Source organism: Ips typographus, linkage group LG4, assembly GCF_016097725.1.
Source record: "Ips typographus isolate SLU linkage group LG4, UJ_Ityp_2.0, whole genome shotgun sequence".
NCBI classification, from domain to species: domain Eukaryota; kingdom Metazoa; phylum Arthropoda; class Insecta; order Coleoptera; family Curculionidae; genus Ips; species Ips typographus.
In genome coordinates this window covers 9,913,537-9,925,212 of record NC_138425.1, presented here as the reverse complement: position 1 = coordinate 9,925,212, position 11,676 = coordinate 9,913,537, and the positions used below count along the sequence as shown (strand labels likewise).

At 33.9% G+C, this 11,676-nt stretch overlaps 4 protein-coding genes across 21 annotated transcripts in view; 1 reads left to right on the top strand and 3 right to left on the bottom strand.

Moving 5' to 3' along the window:
* Positions 1-109: 109 nt before the first annotated feature.
* On the bottom strand, positions 110-2,607 carry Prp19 (pre-mRNA processing factor 19). The gene is made up of 9 exons (XM_081978691.1): positions 2,446-2,607; positions 2,214-2,363; positions 1,893-2,161; positions 1,640-1,834; positions 1,380-1,581; positions 880-1,065; positions 689-823; positions 428-632; positions 110-364 (listed from the first exon to the last, which is right to left on the bottom strand). Exons 1-9 carry the CDS (start codon positions 2,462-2,464, stop codon positions 220-222), a joined length of 1,506 nt encoding a protein of 501 aa, XP_081834817.1. The 5' UTR covers positions 2,465-2,607; the 3' UTR covers positions 110-219.
* Positions 2,608-2,919: 312 nt separating this feature from the next.
* ric8a (ric8 guanine nucleotide exchange factor A) lies at positions 2,920-6,950 on the bottom strand. Of its 2 annotated transcripts, XM_081978689.1 has the most exons (8): positions 6,759-6,950; positions 6,385-6,573; positions 6,150-6,320; positions 5,929-6,085; positions 5,256-5,873; positions 4,134-4,375; positions 3,906-4,043; positions 2,920-3,851 (listed from the first exon to the last, which is right to left on the bottom strand). In XM_081978689.1, exons 2-8 carry the CDS (start codon positions 6,569-6,571, stop codon positions 3,661-3,663), a joined length of 1,704 nt encoding a protein of 567 aa, XP_081834815.1. In that variant the 5' UTR covers positions 6,572-6,573; positions 6,759-6,950; the 3' UTR covers positions 2,920-3,660. The 2 variants fall into 2 exon arrangements, with proteins under 2 accessions (XP_081834815.1, XP_081834816.1); XM_081978690.1 differs by lacking the exon at positions 6,759-6,950 and having other exon boundaries at positions 6,385-6,590.
* Positions 6,951-7,080: 130 nt separating this feature from the next.
* Positions 7,081-8,142, top strand: LOC145727668 (pyridoxal phosphate phosphatase PHOSPHO2-like). The gene is made up of 2 exons (XM_081977449.1): positions 7,081-7,296; positions 7,354-8,142. The coding sequence occupies exons 1-2, from the start codon at positions 7,204-7,206 to the stop codon at positions 8,101-8,103; spliced, it is 843 nt and encodes a 280-aa protein (XP_081833575.1). The 5' UTR covers positions 7,081-7,203; the 3' UTR covers positions 8,104-8,142.
* LOC145727656 (coiled-coil domain-containing protein CG32809) overlaps positions 8,139-11,676 on the bottom strand; it is a 69,390-nt gene continuing 65,852 nt past the window's right edge. For 16 of the 17 annotated variants that reach the window (XM_081977412.1, XM_081977421.1, XM_081977420.1 and 13 more), the window contains one exon: positions 8,139-10,920. In XM_081977412.1, coding sequence (XP_081833538.1) covers positions 9,793-10,920 — 1,128 coding nt within the window. In that variant the 3' untranslated portion in view covers positions 8,139-9,792. The remainder of the gene's footprint in view (positions 10,921-11,676) is intronic. The other variant, XM_081977428.1, reaches the window with a different exon arrangement.

The following is an 11,676-nucleotide window of genomic DNA, read 5'->3' as shown; positions in this document are numbered from 1 at the left end:
CTTTGGCCATAATTTCAGTTTAATTAAAATGTATGCTTGTAGGTCCAAGGCTTTCCTTGCATTTCCTGATAATAATACCAGGTAACATACTGAGGTATAACAAAAGAAATTACCATGATGACACAATTTTTATTGTTACCTTATGCACAAATACAAAAAACAAGGCTCAAAACTGAGTACTGACATAAAACAACCTGAAAAAATGTTGCTTTAACTACATTACTCCAAACCATACAGCTTCAAAGTTCTGTCCATGGACGTAGACGCAATAAACCTTGCATTTTTCCCAAATCGCACGCCGGTAGCGGCTGCGGTATGATCGTTAAACACTTTTAGCTCCTGCCACTGTTTACACAAATATACCCTACAAATAAATCAGTATTATTATTCATCTTATTCATTTGCTATGGATGCATTTATGAAATACCTGATATCAGTACCGGCCACTGCTAAATAGGTACCACTTTGATCGAAACATAAGTCCTTAATTTGATAACCCTCATCCAATTGCAAAGTTTTAAAGTTCTTCAATTTTCTTAAATCCCAAAGTTTCACGCAAGCATCGTCAGCCGCAGTGGCTAGATAATAACCGTTTTCGGAGAAAGAAATTGTAGTTATAGCTCCGGAATGGCCTGTATAAACAATTTTGTTAAACTTGGAAAATTATTTAAAAAAAAAACAGTAGTACCTGTGAAGTTAGCCACATTGCTTTGTTCCTTTAAATCCCAGATTTTAACTTGAGAATCGGCGGTGCCAGTACCGAAAATCAGACCGTCAGGATGTAATTGCGCAGTTGTTAAAGGAATGTTACTATTGTCAGAAACTAAACAAACATAACCATTGTAAAAAGGGTAACTTTCTGACATACAAACAACCAACCTTTGGTGAGCAATCGGCCGGTATTTATGTCCGAAAAAGCCCAGTGTTGGTCTTCAGAAGCGGACAAAACATAGTCGCCTGTGGGATGTAGGGACAAACCTGTAACGGGGCCATCGTGGCAACGTAGCAATAGAGTCGTTTGTGATGTGGGCACGTGCCAAACCCTAATAGTTGCATCAGGGGATGCTGAAACAATTTACTTTGTTTTGAAATCAGAAATTTAATTATTAGTTACTGATTATTGCACAAAGAGTCTCTTAAGTTAGTTCCACATGTAAATTGGGATCTTAGTAACATGAGGTTAGTAAATAATTAATTATGATAATAACTATCAATGTTATTAACTGGAATTGCTAAGTCAAGCTTTAGGGTAGACTTAAAACCAACCCAGAAGTTATAATAACCTAATTCAAAATTAATTAATAATAAATTGGTCTAGAAATATTATATAACCACAAAATGAACCATCTTACAACCTTTGATACTAAATAGGCACTTACCTGTTAAAACAATATCCTCATTTGAATGGTAAATAACTTTTGTAACCTTTTTAGTATGTCCTTTTAAAATTGCCACCATTTGCTCAGTATCTTTATTGAACACTGTTGCATTTTTATCATTTCCTCCAGTTAACACTTTGCTAGTGTCAGTACTGTGAACATCCAAAGCCAAAATTCCAGGAATACTAGCTGAGTGCAAACCCTACAAATAAAATTTAAACTAAAAGTTCACAGACACTGTGTAAAGCAAAAGATCATACAATAAGAGATGTTAAAGTCTTAAAAGATCTAATCTGATCCTGAGTGGCTAAATCTTCTGGAACAGTCCTACCACGCTTTTTTCGTTCTTGAGTTAAAATGGTGGCCTTCTCTTGTAGTTTCTGAATCACATCATCACTCATACCAGCTTGTTCCACTGGCTGTGCTGCAACTCCAGATGGTTCTGCTGCAACAGCCTGAAACAATACATATATTACATACAACCCCAAAATAGCTAGAAAAGACAATTCTTACTGGTTGTGGAACATTAGTGATACCAGCTTGAGGTTTCAAAGTGGCCAAAGCTTCTCTAGCTGCAGTGACTTCTTTGTTTAACCTAGCAATTACACGGCAAGCTGCATCATGCTGATACAAAGCGTGACTGAGCTCCTGTCTGGCAGTCTGTAATTGCTGTCTTTGTGTGAAACTGTAGAGCATTACAGCATCCCATTCATCTTGCAATAACTTCAAAGTAGCTGGGATACTTGTAGCACTTGGTGGTTTAGGTTTTACGATTGGAGGTGCTAAAAGTCCACTAAAGTAACAACCTAATACTAAAATGGAGTGTGTACTTACTTTTTATCTCTATAAGCTCATCTACCATAATTTCCTTGCCACTGATTGGGTCAACCCCATTTTCTTGGATATATTTTTCGATTATACGCTTTTCGAATATTGCTCCGGAGGACGGAGACACCACAGGATGTTCAGGCACCTCATTTGAAACTAGAAAACGGAGGGAAGCCCCAGAGAGGTTAGAATTGACAACACCGGCTAGGTTAAGTTAAAAAGCAAAAATTACACTTACTGGCACAAACCAAAGCCATTTTTGGTTAGGAAATATGTATTATTTAACCATAAATCAGTTAGAACAAGCTTAATTTCTTTCACTCAAAGGTATTTCTCAGAATTTTAGTAGCAAGCACAAACTGAAAAATTAGCAAACAAAAACCTAGCTGTGCCTGTGCTGTGACACATGCCATGCTTCCTTTTGAAAGGAGGAGATTTTCATCTGTCATTTAAGTAAAATTTATTGTGGATCACATGGCGTCAGTTTATATGCATCGTATTGGGTCACGTGACACTGTAATGTCAAAAACAAGGCGCCCAGTCGCTTAAATCAAAACAAAACGAACACAGAAAACGTTAAACTAGTGAACCTGACTATAATCATGGATGGAGCGAACACGTCATGTTAAGTAAATGACCTGACTGTAAACTGCGTTTCATTTTTAAGTCTTTAAAGCTGGGAAAAATATGATATACAATAAAACAACAGATACAGATTCTAGTCATACTACAATAAACATTTTAAACAAAAAATATACATTTTTTGGTCTAGACAGTTAAGACTTAAAATAGGTTAATATTATACATTTATGAAATTTACACATTAAATGCAATAGAGAACAGATACTTTTACAAAGATGATATCAGGAAAAAACTAAACTTAACGTGCAGATATTAATTAATCACAAAATTTCAGACTTGATTAAAAAATGTGAATCATATACAGATATAGGTATATTACTGTATGTGCACGGTAAAGAACGCAAAGCCCCAAGAAAAAGAAATACCAGATGTTTTTCTTGAGATTTAAAAAAGACAAATTTATATTGTTAAATACGACATTTTGGCACATCACTTATTACCTACGTCATTTTAATAACCAAAACTTAATAGTAAAAATACTTAAGTGATATGTTGGTTAATATTTAGTAATCTCTATTAAGGAAAAATTGAGATACATTTATTATTATCCTTTGTCATATATCTTAGCGTAACTAGATTGATACCGAGTGTATCTGATTATATTTAACCTGAAAACTAACTAATAGCCCAAACAGAAGAAAACCATCGTCAGCGAGTAAATCACCCGGTATACTAGTATATAATGGCAAATATTTATCAATGTACAATCTACAGTCTAAAGCGTGCATGATTCTCTGGAAATGTAAAATCAGAACATTAAAACTGAAACAAAAGATGCCTATATTTATTATAAGAGTGGCACCTCCTACATCTAATCGCTGTCAGAATCGTTGGTAATATGTTGAGACTTTAATCCTTCCTGCAACTCCAGCACATGTTCGATAGGTTGCGGTTTTCCATCAGCTCCCACTTTACAAGGTCTAATTATGCCTGACTTGGATAACTCATCGATTTTCTGCATTAGCATTATAGCCTCATATTCTTTTTGCTCATCAGTCATTCCTAAAAAGGTTTATTCTTAGGGTACAAATCTAAAAATGTTTAAATGTTACGGACCTTCCATTGGATTTGAGTGAGGTTTATTAACGCAACCCAAGACTGGATTTATCATGTGCTTTTTTTCTAAATATTCCTCTGTTTCACTACTTTCACTTCCAGAACTGTAATCGTCTTCAGCGACACTTTTACGACCACCTTAATAGAGAAATTATATTAGATAAATAGTAGACTGAAGAACTCTGCATCATAAACAAAGAATAAATTTGATTAAAACAGTGGACCCACCTAGGAGTCCTTTTTGTGCTAGTAAACCAGCAGCATTTCCAAACCCAGTGTATTTTATCATTCGCGAAACGTTACATTTGCACAGTATGAACAATAATTCAGCCGCCAAATCCCTAAGTTGAGTGATAGGACTAGTTAAAAACTTGCACAAATGACCTCGAAGGGTATTAGTCTCTTCCGGACGTTTTTGAGTCTCTTTTAGTGGAGGCAAAATGTGCAAACGCAAATATTTTCTTATGGCTCTAAAATGTAAAAGTGAAATTATAACCTAAAGAAAATTAAGAAGTGATTAAGTTAGTAATGTAAAATTAACGTAATAAAATATTTCAAAACAAATCTTATATTGGTAATCGAAAAGAAAACACAAAATTTGTTGTTAATGTACTACCTTTTGGATACCTTTGATTCTAAATGGATTGATCCTTTTATGTATGATTAAATTACATCAGGATGGGTTAGGAAATCGTTGTTTCTGGTAAAGGGCGGCTATTGTAATGAATTCTGGAAGCTATAGAGGGTAGACCACCACGAACCGCCGCGATTTATTTTGGACAAACTGTGACTATAATTCGGAAAACTTGGTACACAATGACGTGATTGAACAGCATATTAGACGTTTGTGAAATAAAAAATCATTTATAATTATTGCGCCCTAATTTTAGGTGAAGAACAAGATACAATTATAAAAATAGGGGTGTTTCAATTAAAAAACTAGACTTTTTACACTTTTTAAAATTTTGAGGTCAATTTTTGATCACCCTGTATCATTATTTTTGACTTTCTTGTGTGCCTACTTTTAGAACCGACCTTGTTTAACATTACATAACACAAAAACCAAAAAAATAAAGATTTCCTGATATGCAAAAATTAAAATTGTTTTAGGTAATGCAAATGTCAAATTTCACATAAAATGGTAAATTTAAATGAGGAAAAAATATGTTTTGATACCCATTTCAAGTGTATTAATGACATTAAACCTAAAAAAGAAAAATGAGCAAGCAACTCACAATTTTCCAAACTTTAAAATAACAGACAAATTAAATAAAGTGAGACATAGTTTTTTCCAATAAATCAATTTTTACATAAAAAATGTTGATAAAACATACATAGAAACTCACCTACCTGTTACTTCTAGCACCTTTCAATAAAACAGTCAAAATGGGTGCATAAGTTTCTAACTGTTTTCCAGTAGTACTATCATCATTAAACTTCATCTCTAAAAACATTATAATCTCATAGATTACAATCATATTCCAGTTTTCAAACTTTAAGCTTTTTAGAATGGGGGCTGCCCCTTCTACAGGGCTAAGCAGTTCCTCATAGCAACTGTCAGGTACATTAGTGAGCAAATTGACAATGTTGTTTCTAAGTTGCCATGTTTTTTCCAAAGTCACTGTGGAAGCCAACAGGTAATTTTTCAGTATTGATGTCAGCTCTTTGAGCTGAGGCAATTTATCATCAGTGATTGAAGAGTTATCTGCAGTGAGATTAAAAAGTGTCTTCAAAACTTCACAAGCCACATCAGCTTTTTGGTCATTGAGGACTGCAGGCAAGTCAGGGGACTGTGACATGCTTACAGCAGCATCTCTTGAAATTACTTTTAGCACAGTGACAAATAATTTTAGACCATTTAACTCTACAACTCTTTGCCTGACTTGTCTTGAAATGGCTGTCATATAAAATATTAATTTGTTATCATAAAATTTGATTGCATCTGGAATTGAAGTTTTCTCATATAAACTGAAATTTTTAGAATGACCAATAATTTGTTAATTATACTGACATATTCACCAACCTTATTCTATGCAAAATCTTGTCCAAAAACCCATTATTAATTGAGTCATTAATCTGGTGTGGACTACTATTGTAAGCAACATTCCAGAGTAGTTTTTGAGCTTCTTCAATTCTGCACAAACTGTCATCAGAATAATCAAATGATTCATCATTTAGCCCTAAAAACCCCTATTACTTTAAAAATATATGTCAAACCAAACTGAAATGCAATATTGGTAATACCAGAGTGTTGCATCAATAATTCCAACCATTGTTTGTTTACCAGTGTATTCACACATTCCTTATTCCTACTGATTATTCTGAATACACTGAAAACTACTGCTAACACATCATTATCATCAGTTTTACTGGCAAGCTTCACCAAAGCATTCCACAAAGACTTTCTCTTGTCTCCTTCTCAAACACACCATGATAATTATCCTGCACTCAAGATTTTGTTATAATCACAAAAATTTACCTTTCAACTCCTCAATATCAAATTTTTGATACTCTTTCACTAAGAAATTAATTAGTGCCTGCTCATAAACTGTTTTTTGATCAGTCTCAATGCCATTAATGATGTCTTCTATATTGCGGTCAGTTGGTACTGATAAATTTGGTTCATACTGTTGTAGTTTATAATTTAGTTCAGCGATATCTGGCATTTCTAAAATTTTTTGTTATGTGGTTAGAAGAATCACTGTTGTAAGCCTTAAAAATCTAGAGTATATGATCTTGTAGTAATTTTAGATTAAGCTAGCTAGACCTCACCCAATTTATGCAAAAATTATTAACAATAACGTGAAATTTTATTAATTTTTTTTTAAATAACAGCTAGTGTAGTGTACTTACTAATTTTTCTGAACAAACACCTGTAATTTTTCAAATGTGACGAATCACAAATCAATTTACTTTTGACAGCTTAATCTTGATTGTACTGGGATTTAACTTGATCAATTCTGATTATTGAAATTTATTGTTTAAAATATTTCTTTAAAATTATTTGATACACTTCCAAAATAAACAAACAAGGTGTGACAATGTCAATTGTCAAGGGTCAAGATAATGTCAGTAATCCTTGGTCCATTCTTTCTTTGTCTACAAAAAGGAGAGTGAGAAAGAGAAATAATGACAGTTATGACATTGACACTGCCACAGAAAAATGTGAAATACTGAAATATTTGTTTATTTTTATTTATGACTTATGACTTGTTTTGGTCTAAATAAATATCAAAAGTACAATTCAAATGATACTTAAACCCTTAAACTGCATAAAACTAATAAATAAAAGAACTACATGAATCAAATGAATGAAGGCCTAAATTGTAGTATAATGAACTACCTACCTAAATCATTTTTGAAAATATTCGGGATTTTTCAGTTTAAAAAGGTACTGTACTATAATGATCAAAGTGTACCCTAAAGCAGTATTTTCTAATCATTTTAGGCCCAATTAATGAAAAACTTAGCAGTATTTGACTTTGACCACACTGTAATAGATGACAATTCAGATACAGCTATCATGAAACTCATAGATAAAAGTAAATTTCCTTCTGACCTTTTTACACTACATAACACCAAGGGTTGGACAGCTTTCATGCAGGGAGTATTTGAGATACTTCATCAAAATAATGTTACTGAATCACAAATCGACACTTTTATCAAAAATCTATTAGAAGTTGATGGTATGAAGTTGTTGATTACTGAACTGCATGATAGTCTTAATTATGATGTGATAATAATTAGTGATTCAAACACTTACTTTATTAACTCATGGTTGCAAGTGAATAACTTGACATCAAAAGTATTGAAAGTATTTTCAAACCCTGCTCAATTTGATGAGAATGGTTTATTGAACATCAAAATGTTTCATGTTCAAGATATTTGTAAGTTGAGTACTAGGAATTTGTGCAAAGGTATGATCATGGAAGATTTCATAAAAGAACAAAGCAAAAGAGGAATTGTTTATAACAAAGTTGTGTACATTGGTGATGGTTATAATGATTTGTGCCCCATTTTGAGGCTAAAGAAAAGTGATGTGGCTTGTTGCAGAGACAATTACAAATGTGCTCATCTTGTTAAAGCTATACAAGAAGGAAAGCCTTTAGATGAAAATGATTATAGTATATATGAATTGAATGCTGAAGTGTGTATCTGGAATGGTGGTCATGACGTTTTAACTCATTTAAAAGAATAGTTTTATGGTTTTTAAGGGTAATAAAATATCCTAAATCTGTTTCTGTTGTATGTTATTTATTCAGTTATTACATTGGCACCTAAATGTTAGTAGCCATTTTTATATGTTTATTCATACAGAGATATTTACACTGATTTGCTTATTGTTTTATTAAATATTAAGTAAGTGACTGGGATACATTAAAATACGGATATAGAAAAATTCAAAAACTATTTTAACATGTACAATGGGTAATTTCAAATTATTTATGATGGTTCACCAATGTGCTCCTAAAATGTCATAAATAATTATTATTTCAAACTAAAACCAAGATTATTCAGTTGACTAGCATAGAAATACTAATGTAACAAATATTTGCAAATATACATGGTGTAGGTACATTCTATTTGCTATAGTGTAGTAATATTGTTACATTTGAGTCTTAACTCTTTGGCAATGTTTTCATTTTGAGAATGAGATATGAAACTACATTTTTTATGTCCTAATTTTGACAAAAATGTTAGTATAATAGACAGTTACATATTTTAATTGCCAAATTTTTACTATAGAGGTAAATAAAAAAAAAGTTGATGACTGATTTGGCAACATATTTAAATTTGTTATAATTTTTATATCACATTCTGTAATGAATGTTACACACATATTATTGAGCTTTTGATATTAAAAGTTTAAGCCAAAAGTGACGCATTATCAGGTGTTATTTATTTACATGTGGATATTTTGATTTATGTGCATTTTTTAGGCAACACCAGCACCTAATTTAAGTTAAAAAAAATGGTTTGCTTGGTGCAAAAATTTAAAAATGGTGGTCTGAAAATAAGTCTTTAGGTATATTGGTTTCAAAATTATACATAAGAATTCCATGTCTAGAGCATTGCAATGGAATTCATATGTAATATTTTAAAATTTCCCTACCTTCATACAGGATGGTCTATTTAACTGCAGAGAGAGAAATAGTTATAAAAGTTGACATTTTAGCATTTAGGGGATTATAATTTAATAAACATTATTTTAAAATTACCATTATTAGAGTTTTCAGTGAGACTCATAGGATTTCCAAATTAAATGACTAAAACATGTTCCTGTCTCAGGTTAAATGAACCATCCTGTACCAACCACAATGTAAATGAATTATTACCAAACAGCATTGATGTGATTTAATTACCCTATTACACATATGAAAAATAACACTATATTGACTAGATTTCTCATAAAAATAAATACACAAATACTTTGCGTTCGGAGTCGCGTTCAAAACGACTTTTTGTGTTTGGGAATCACTTAACTTGATTTGTTTTACAAATAAATTAATAAAATATACTTCGCTAAGCCTTTTAAATTCGGCATATTATATTAACACCTAACATTCAATAATTGAAAAAACTCAACAATCCATTTTTTAATGATATGGGGTTTGGCATGGGCCACGAAAAACTGTGTTATTCATATTTTTTAAATTTTGTGATGAAAACTGCCAGAATTTTTTAATTCTTTCTAGATGTCTGTACTATAGCTTCAACGCTGTATTGTTCACATGTATTTCATCGCATTGATAAAATCTTGGCAGTGTTGAGAACAAAACAAAAATATGAATTTTTTCAGTTTGCAATTATGAAATATAACAACTTGATTTTTAATAAAGTTCTTAGGCGCCAATCAACATTCAATAATCTCTTCACCAGGGTTACGTCACAGGATATCAGTTTCGTATACTTTCTTTTGGCCTTCTTGTATGGGTATGGCTTCCGTTTCTCCATTTGGTTTATTCTCTCTATTAGTTGTACTTTGGCTGAGGCCTGAATCGGAATTGTTGCTGCTATTGGCGCTATTATTTGGTATGTTAGTTAAGGAACCCGTAATTTGTGCCGCAGCCATTTGCAAACCCATCTTTTGTAGCAGGTTTGACTCGCTTCCCGTTTTCTTTAGCAACTGGTCGGAGGTGGGAGGCATGATAGTTAAAGCGTTGGTTCCCCTTTGCAGTTGCTGAAGACGCGCGTATTGTTCTTGCAATGCTTTTTGCTTGCGTAGCAATTCTTGGTGTCGCTGTTCTAGTTCTTCCTTCCTAGTTTTGGATGATTTGCCTTCTTGTGAGTTAACACTTTCGCAACTACTGGACGCAGAAATAGCTTCGCTGTCGCTACTTGATGGGATTTGAAGACTGGAACCCACGTTTCTTGGAAGCGTTTGCGATTTGTCGCTTTCCTTAAGGCTCGACCTGTTAGGAGCGTTTCTTCTCAGGGTGTGCAAGCCCAAATTTTGAGTAGCTTGTTCGAACTGAGATAGCGTTTTCCCATCTGGTGGTCGAGGAGATGTAGGTGATGCCAGAGGTGATCTGGAACTGGTTCTCGGCGGTGGAGGTGGTGGTATTCTTTTGCCTGCTACGTGCTGCAAGAGGTCCGCGTTCCGTTCTGGAAGAGGCGGTTTACTAGCTGTTACTACAGTTTTATTAGCTTGTAAAGGCTGTATAGGTGGACTGTTGTCAGTGTCTGAACCGCTGGGATACGAGTGTAAACGTCTCAGACTCCCAGTGGTCGTGCTGACTGTTAAATTGTTGCTAGGTAGGAACGAGGCCGAATCCATACTGCCCTTGCGACCGATTTCAGACATCTGTGGAGGTCGTACTCCCTTAGCGGGTATCGCAGGGGGTTCGGAACTCTCCGAAGATGACCTAGTGCCTGGGTGAGGTTTGGAGAAGGTTTGAAGCTCGTCTAACAGAGCGTCGAGCGCGTTCTCCGCACGCTGGGCACTGCCGTCGGGGGATGTACCGGTGCAGTCTCCCCCGACGATGATCGGCCCCACCCGTGTACCGGTAGGGGGCTAGAATAAATAAATTATATTAACTTCAACTTATGCCACAGTATATTGAGCTTAGGCAATTTAAAATCCGCATTAGTCTGTTGGTGATTTTGATGAAAAGTTGTGGTTACATTTCAGTTGTAAAAAAAGAACTTGTTAATGCATTATAAATGTCGAGCCCGAGCATTTCCTGTGAATGAAAAATCCTCTAGATAACGTTTATTTGGGCTCTGCTACAGCCAGCGTAATAATATTCTCTTGATATATTACGTAATTCACTTACAAGCCTTTCAGTTTCAGCGGACAAGGCGGAAATAGTGTTTATTGCAAAGAATAGACGACCAAACAGACCCCGAACCATGTCAAAAGTTCAATTGTTGACAATTTGTAACCTTTGATGGTCATAGATGAGCCATATCACAAAAACCACGATAAAGACATTTTTAGGCCAGATGGTGGTTCGTCCAAAAAAACTGAAAAAAGTTTCTGTTAACTTGAAATTAATTTAACACAAAAGTTGATAACTTAAAACATAAAAGTTGATTTTTCTCGAAAACGATTAAATTTACAGATTATACAGATCAAAAGTACCTTTTTTGTGTAGAAAACATTGGCGATTCAAATGGCCGTCTCAAAACCGTACTTTTTCCACAACGTAGCAGTTGGGGAGAAAAAACACCCACTACCCCTTCAAAACCTTCACCAATTATGACCAAAGATAAAAAGCTCACAAAACACAGCTTATTATGAGTAGAAAATGCTTATAAAATCTGTTTT

Bases quoted from the DNA above. Each gene is read 5' to 3' on its own strand.
- Prp19 (XM_081978691.1), bottom strand. The intron at 1,066-1,379 runs GTAAGTGCCTAT...AAATTGTTTCAG, and splicing joins TGAGGATATTGTTTTAACAG to CATCCCCTGATGCAACTATT. The intron at 365-427 runs GTATTTCATAAA...ATTTATTTGTAG, and splicing joins GTGGCCGGTACTGATATCAG to GGTATATTTGTGTAAACAGT.
- ric8a (XM_081978689.1), bottom strand. From the start codon at position 6,571: ATGCCAGATATCGCTGAACTAAATTATAAACTACAACAGTATGAACCA. The intron at 4,044-4,133 runs GTGGGTCCACTG...TTCTCTATTAAG, and splicing joins AGCACAAAAAGGACTCCTAG to GTGGTCGTAAAAGTGTCGCT. The intron at 3,852-3,905 runs GTCCGTAACATT...AAACCTTTTTAG, and splicing joins TCACTCAAATCCAATGGAAG to GAATGACTGATGAGCAAAAA.
- LOC145727668 (XM_081977449.1), top strand. From the start codon at position 7,204: ATGAATCAAATGAATGAAGGCCTAAATTGTAGTATAATGAACTACCTA. The intron at 7,297-7,353 runs GTACTGTACTAT...TAATCATTTTAG, and splicing joins GGATTTTTCAGTTTAAAAAG to GCCCAATTAATGAAAAACTT.